Below are 8,101 nucleotides of genomic sequence, written 5' to 3' on the forward strand. Positions count from 1 at the left end.
CTAAGAGATCATCAAAGTACTTGTAATGGCTGAAAATCACGTGCCCTCCTATATCAAATAAAAATCCTTCTGGTGTGACGTCGGTAGCTGCTAATCCACCAGGTTTGTCAAGTGCGTCGATCATTAGCCAGTTTTCGTGGTTTAGTTGGTGGAGTCTAGTGGCGGCCCCAAGTCCAGTTGGACCCGATCCGATGATTAAAATATCCACTTCTTTTGAAAGTTCCATTCTAGGCAGTAATCTTATTAAATGCACAGAAAAAAAGGAAAACCATTTTGTGAAATAAATTATTAATGAGTACTTGAAAAATACATGCAACTCTTATTATTAAAATGAAATACACAATAAGATCTTCCTGTAATTTTAGATATTTTGTAGAGCCACATAAAACGTGAATATACTGCATAACTTTGCAATAAATGATATGAAATTTATTACACTGTATAAAACATCAGTAACCAGCATTATTATGAACTCTGACCCCAAATGTGGACAGTAATGAGACGCTGTTGTGATTTAAGCGTTAAAATTAAGATTTATTTTAATGGATCATGATATATTTATGATGGGTTCGTTTGTTGTTAAGCGCAAAATCACACAATGGTTTATCTCTGCTGGGCCCATTCACGGTATCGAATCAGGTTTTTAGTTTTATAACCCTTGATACTTATCGCTGAGCCATTGCGGGCGTTTTTGATAGAAAGATGAATAAATGAATTCTATAGCGGTATAATGAAATTTCTTGTAAAAAGTGTATCTATTAAGAAAGTTGTGAACGTATTTAGGATTCGAAATATTTCAATTATTTAATGACATATTTTTATGTGAAGAAATGCCATTAGGACAAGAAAGTTTTTTTCTATCCGAACGAACAAAAAATACAAATGTAGATCTGTAATTTCTATTAAAACGATTCTTTGTTCAGTTACTGCCCCGTATTTAACGGATGGGTTTTAACTTCACCAGGCTACTGTCTAAAGTTAACAGTTAATAATTTAATGAATTTTGTTTGTCTGTTGTTATGCACAAAACCCCGCAATGGTCTGTTTGTGATATGATCTCCACGGATATTGCAACCCAATATTTTGTATTATAAAACATCAAACTTACCGCTGAGACACTGTGTGTGTGTGTGAGGTGGTGGTGGTGGTGGTGTTTGTAATAAATAAAACTACAACTGTGTTAGAACAATACACTTTTCTACATAACTATATTTAATGGGCTATTTATTATTGCTGGGTGGGGTAAAGGTGTTCCTCTGACCGGGCGTAGCCTAGCGATAAGCCTGCTGGACTATGAATTCTGCAAATCGTGCCCCGCACTTTGGAGATATGATGTATTATAGTGGGTCACATTTTGGGGATATTGACGAATTATTTGATTAGAGTAACCAAAAAAGTTGGCGATGAATGGTATAACATAGTTTGTGGGTAGAGCGTGGCCCAGTGATTAGCGTGTTTGCCCTTAAAACCCGCCGGTTTATCGTTAACGTCCAGTGACCACAAAAAAAAAAAAAAAGGTGCTACGCACTTTGGAGCCCCAGGTGCACTTTAAGGGGAATTGTCAGTTGCCACTATTGGATCAGGAAAAAGTAGCCCAAGAGTTGGCAGTGGGTGGTGTTGACTACCTGCATTTCCTCTTGTCTATCCCTTCTAAATTAGGGACGGCTAGCATTCTTCTTGTTTATCCTTTCTAAATTAGGGACGGCTAGCGTTCCTCTTGTCTATCACTTCTAAATTAGGGACGGCTAGCGTTCCTCTTGTCTATCACTTCTAAATTAGGGACGGCTAGCGTTCTCCTCTTATCTATCACTTCTAAATTAGAGACGGGTAGCGTTACTCTTGTCTATCACTTGTAAATTAGGGACGGCTAGCATTCTTCTTGTTTATCCTTTCTAAATTAGGGACGGCTGGCGTTCCTCTTGTCTATCACTTCTAAATTAGGGACGGCTAGCGTTCCTCTTGTCTATCACTTCTAAATTAGGGACGGCTAGCGTTCCTCTTGTCTATCACTTCTAAATTAGGGACGGCTAGCGTTCATCTTGTCTATCACTTCTAAATTAGGGACGGCTAACGTTCTCCTCTTATCTATCACTTGTAAATTAGGGACGGCTAGCGTTACTCTTGTCTATCACTTGTAAATTAGGGACGGCTAGCGTTACTCCAGTCTATCACTTCTAAGTTATCGTAAATTGTGCAAATGTGAGAAACAGAAAATAAAGTAATTCTTTATTGTTTTCTCTTTTTAAAGCACGCAGTAAAGCCTTAGACATTTTGTGAAAGTACGTAGTGAAACCTTAGATATTTTGTGAAAGTACGTAGTGAAACCGTAGACATTTTGTCAAAGTAAATAATTTAACCTTAGACATTTTGTCAAAGTACGTAGTGAAACCTTAGATATGTTGTCAAAGTACGTAGTGAAACCGTAGACATTTTGTCAAAGTACGTAGTGAAACCGTAGACATTTTGTCAAAGTAAATAATTTAACCTTAGACATTTTGTCAAAGTACGTAGTGAAACCTTAGACATTTTGTCAAAGTACGTAGTGAAACCTTAGACATTTTGTCAAAGTACGTAGTGAAACCTTAGATATGTTGTCAAAGTACGTAGTGAAACCGTAGACATTTTGTTAAAGTACGTATTGAAACCTTAGACGTTTTTGTTAAAATACGTAGTGAAACCTTAGACATTTTTGTCAAAGTACGTAGTGAAACCTTAGATATATTGTCAAAGTACGTAGTGAAAGCTTAGACATTTTGTCAAAGTACTTAGTGAAACCTTATACATTTTGTAAATATTTATTTCTATTCAAACATATCGGTTTCACACCTACATTAATTTTTAAAGCTGCTGACGTGGCTCGGCTATAACATATATAACAAACAAAGCCAAGAAGCTTGATAAAAACCTTATTTATTAATATTAAATAAAAGAGATGGATATCGTTTCAGTATCATGAGATCTGTATTAAAGCAAAACCTATCTTAAAGTATCAGTGTATAGTGTAGTTCATGTTAGAATACTATTGTGACAATCCAACTGTTAACCCGACAGATACAATTACAGTTATAATATTACGTCCATTATAATTATTATGATCTGAAGATGAAAGGTCCCGGTACGATATTAATGTTAACTTGATAATTCTGAATTGAAGTATGTTGTTATTATTATATTAAGAGAGTTAACATGATGATTCTGAATGAAGAAAGCAGCCCTCTTTACAGTATTATTGTTCACATGATAACTTTGAACTGAATAAGATAACATTGGCTACAGAAGTAGTGCTAACATGATAATTCTGAACCGGAGCATGTAGCTTTCGTTACAGTATTAGTGTTAACATGATAATTCTAAACCGGAGCATGTAGCTTTCGTTACAGTATTAGTGTTAACATGATAATTCTGAACTGAAGCACGTAGCCCTAATTACAATGAGAACATGATGATTCTAAGCGAAAACAAGCAGTTCTCATTTAGGTGGCATAACTTCCGCCGCGTAAATGTAAATAAAATATCAGAACAACGACTCTATGAACACGTTAATCGTTAAACACAGAAGAGTCTATCTTTATTTGAATAGTTAAACATAGTACAGTTTATTTGTTTGTTTACTGGGTACGGCGCAAAACTACTCGAGGCTACCTGCGCTAGCTGTTCCTAAGTTTTAGGTGATAAATTAGAGGGTTTGTTTGTTTGTTTGTAATTAAGCACAAAGCTACACAATGGGCAATCTGTGCTGTGCCCACCACGGGGACCGAAACCAGATTTCTAGCGTTGTAAGTCCGCAGACATACCGGTGTGCCACTGGGGGCCAAAATTAGAGGGAAGGCAGCTTTATATGATTTAAAGGGCCTTTTCGAAGTTAAACTTCAAATTTAGGGGTTAATAAACAAGAGCTGTTTGTTTGACGGTAAAATAACCCTGTCGAAATATTCCATCGTTATTTATCGCTACTTGTATCTCTAATTATTTGTTTATTTGTTAGAAAAATAAATGAAAATTTTGAAAAATATTAAAAGTTGCGTGAAAGTTTCCCATGAATGTTGTTATTTATTATAAACCTTATGAATAAAGACGCTGGTCCCTTAAATACTACACAGAAATGAAATGTTTTAATTATTTGTGAAATATACATGTATGTCCTTATCTAGCTTAACTTAACTTACTGTATTCGTGACATACCTGATTAAGCAGCGTTTAGTTCTAGGAACGAAAGTAAATGGTTCTCGACTGGTATCAGTGTAATGAAGGCCCGTATTGAAATGATCACAGGTGGTATATGTGCAAATAAAATATCAGAAAACTGACCCTGTGAACACACGTAGTCTTCAGTTAGCAGTAAATTTCTATTTTCAATCTAGAAACATATGTTTGGTATAGCTTCTGTTTCGGATCACAGCTGACGTTATAAGTATAACTTATATGATATCTATAAATACACTTTGGACAACATGTTCTACAACATATTATACCTTAGACATGCCAACTGCCAGCTCTTCAATTGTTCATCTCCGTGCTATTCCAGGTGGACAGGTTTTGCTGACGTCTGATGCTTTGAGTTCTTCAGGAAAGTTTGTGAATGGCAGAAATTTCAGATGTTCTTTCTTTTCCCGTAAACTGCCTTCAACAACTGTATTTTAGATTATGTTGATGAATGGTGATTTCTAACATTAAAACGATTTTTTTTTCTAACATCCTCACGTATACAATTAACAAAAATTTTACATCTCTTCATTTGTTCATGTTCTGCATCTGCAAAAAGTCCGTGTCGTCCAAAAGATTTACTAAATATGTTTTGGACAGTTAAAAATTATGATCAACAGCTAAAATAACAAACAACAACTAATGCTTCATCCAGTATGCTCAAATGCCCAAATGTACGTTATATAAATGTAAGATTGATAACTTGTAACAAATTCAAACTTGATTCAGTTTCTACGATGTTTTTGTCGTTCGATAAAATCGTAGAAGATTTGTTGTTTTGTTTTAAGCGTGTGACGGATTTGTTATTATATATATATATTTATTTTACTATCGATGTTTGTTTAGATTAAATTCATGTTTAGAAACATACATAGCTTATAGAGTTAAATATGTATTGCGAAACTGCCCCTATTCTCCAAAGTTGTAGAATATTCTCGAGAGTAAGAACCAACAGTATATGTGTGTACGTAAACGCTTGTGTTAGCGTCAGTATTGTTACGTAAAACTGAAATTTCGAGAAAGCATCCACACGCCTATAAATATAATCAATGCGACGCGCCAAAAAGAGTATCTATTATTAGTTTGCTAATGTCAGTGTGGTATAATTTTTGGAAGCTATAACTGTGATTGTTATGACGCTTATCAATAGGAAAACTTCAGATATCTGACCAGGAACCTTTACAAAGTTTGAACATTACAAATCATTTAGCTTCAGTGGATTCTCATCGGACATTAGCATTTTTTTACGAAAACATTATATTAATTAATCATGGAAAACTCGGCGTGTGTGGCTGGTGAATAATGAAGGACAAAGCTAGCTAGCTCCCTGTTATGTGAATCTACCTGCGTCCACTCGTAATTAACTCACTCATCGTGAACCCTCAATAAGATATCGAGGAAGTTCCAGACTAGAAAGAAGACTTTATATTGCTTGTAAGTTTATGAAACTTTTGTTTATAAGTCATTGTTTGTAATAACTGTTATTGTAAGTTGTATTGTTTTGTGTATATTAAAACGTATTTGTGTTAAAAAAAAGAAACTGTGTGTATCAATCTTGTTGAAAAATATCATAAATTGACTATATATCGGCTTTTACTTAACTGCTAAATCCAAAGTACAATTTAACTACTAAATTCAAAGTATCATTTAACTCAATTTTAGGCTATTTGAAATTCTAATACGAACAAGCGTAAATCTAAACAATGGGTGTCTGCAGCTGAGGATTATTTGTTTGTTTGAGAGCAAAGTCACATTGAGCTATTCACTGTGTCCACTGTGGGGAATCAAACCCCGGATGTTAGTGTTGTAAGTCTTTAGATGTACCGCTGTTTCACTAGGGGATGCGTTCGAAGAACAATAGGAACCTGAAAATGGTCCGCATAGATAGTACAATATAGCTGAAAAAAATATATGTGTGTTACTTGTAAAAAATAACCAACAGGAAACGGAAAACACTTTAAAAATATTTTGAAATTATGACAACATTACGGCCAACGTCCTTTATCAGGTAGTTCCTAAAATAGTTACAAAAAATGAACGAGAAACAAATTTGAATGACAATATTAGAATAAAGTAATAGTACACATACATCGTATCACGTATACGTTAACTGTTAGACAAAGACTAGGCGTGTAGGCGAAACAAACAATACAACAAACATTGCTAAATGAGTGGTTGGTTATTGGGGGGTTATATGGCGCCAGAACATCGGGGCTACCTGCACCAAACAATAGAGCAAACATTGATAAATGGTTGGTTGGTTTGTTATTGGGGGTTATATGGCGCCAGAACATCGGGGCTATATGCACCATACAATAGAGCAAACATTGATAAATGTTTGTTTGTTTGATTGGTTGGTTATAGGGGATTTATGGTGCAGAACACCAGGGCCATCTGCGCCAAGCAAGAGAATCTAATATATGTGAAAAGAATAAAAATAATGTAAAATATGCAAAAAAGTAAAAATGAAAACATAATAAAAAGGACCGCGTTTGTTCTTTAGTTATGAAACAAGGTTAAAAAGTCAAATAGAAATAAAAAACAATGGCCTGAGCTTAAAACACGATAAACCTGAAAAGTGTCACCATCGCCAACGACACTGTCAAGTGTCAAAAGTAAACCACGGGAAAAAATAACTAAAAATGATGCCACCATTGAAAATCGTAGCGAATGCGCGAAAGTATAACGTAGGCAATCGTGAATTGAGTGTCACAAAGGCCACACATTGGCAGATTAGTATCTTGTAAAAGAAATCGATGAATAATGAAACTGTGGCCAATGTGCAGCATAGATAAGACAATTCCCTCTCTCTGATTCGTACATAAACTATATGGCCAAACAACAACAATTGACGAGTGAAGGGCGTTTCTGATGAAGGGCTCGATTTAAACATTCCAGTTGCTGACTATAGATCTCTGCATTGACAGTTTGCTGTGGATTGAGGAGTTCGAAATGAACGAACACATTTGTTGTGAGGTTTGTCACCCCAAATCGACAGTCAAATGGCGTGAAGCCTTGTTTTATGAAAGGACTGAAGTTCACATAAGAGAGAGAAGGCTGTGACAACGCCAGCGCAGACGGATTTAGCTGAGATATCAGCAAGCTTTTTCCCACGAATACCAGCATCATCGAGAATACAGAAAACTGAATTGGAATGGACATCAACGAAAAAATGAGCCTGTCTTTTCTAAATGTCCAAGAAAACTGAGTGAGAACGCACTTAAGCGATACTAGAGCCCTCAAGGAGCTAAGCGAGTCAACATAGATCATAGAGTTAGTGTACTGCTTAGCTTCAACATGATCTAAGCCCAGTGAAATGGCATATAACTCAGAAGTGAACATATAATTTGTAGAAGGGATCCTTTGAGCAACCACAGAGCAACAGCAAATCATGAGAGAGCCCACAGAGGCATCAGAATTTGAACAATCCATAAAAATGGAAACAAAATAATGGTTTAAAAGATATTCATTAAAGAGAAGACAGTAGTTCTAATTAGGAGTATTCGACTTCTTCCTGTCACCTAAAAACAATGACAAGTGTGGATGGTAGTAAGCCATGATAGGATGAGCTGATCATTAAATTCAGTATTATCATCCAATGGTAAACCCATTTTAGTCAACTGTGTTAGGATATGAAGAACAAATGTAGAAAATCAGATCATCTATTTCTAAAAAACACAACCAATTGAGACTTGAAGACACAATGCCTGGTGAGATGTTTTGGTAATGGTTGGAGATTTACAGCATATTGTAAAGAAAGTTGGAAATGTCTGAGGTAAAGTGGAGGCTCATAAGACTCAATGTACAAACTGTGACTGAAGAAGTACAGAAAGGTCACATGCACAGCCAAAGCCCTTGATGATGTACACAGCGTGGTCACAAGTAAATAGACACCACC

General features: G+C 35.6%; 1 protein-coding gene across 1 annotated transcript in view; it reads right to left on the minus strand.

The window, feature by feature from the left end:
- LOC106463373 overlaps positions 1 to 4,321 on the minus strand; it is an 11,181-nt gene extending 6,860 nt beyond the window's left edge. The window contains exons 1-2 of the mRNA XM_013923395.2: positions 4,183 to 4,321; positions 1 to 239 (exon numbers count right to left, since the gene is read on the minus strand). Of these exons, the coding sequence (XP_013778849.1) occupies positions 1 to 226 (226 nt within the window). The 5' untranslated portion in view covers positions 227 to 239; positions 4,183 to 4,321. The remainder of the gene's footprint in view (positions 240 to 4,182) is intronic.
- Positions 4,322 to 8,101: the final 3,780 nt, after the last annotated feature.

Source organism: Limulus polyphemus, unplaced genomic scaffold (assembly GCF_000517525.1).
Source record: "Limulus polyphemus unplaced genomic scaffold, Limulus_polyphemus-2.1.2 Scaffold1388, whole genome shotgun sequence".
Taxonomy (NCBI): domain Eukaryota; kingdom Metazoa; phylum Arthropoda; class Merostomata; order Xiphosura; family Limulidae; genus Limulus; species Limulus polyphemus.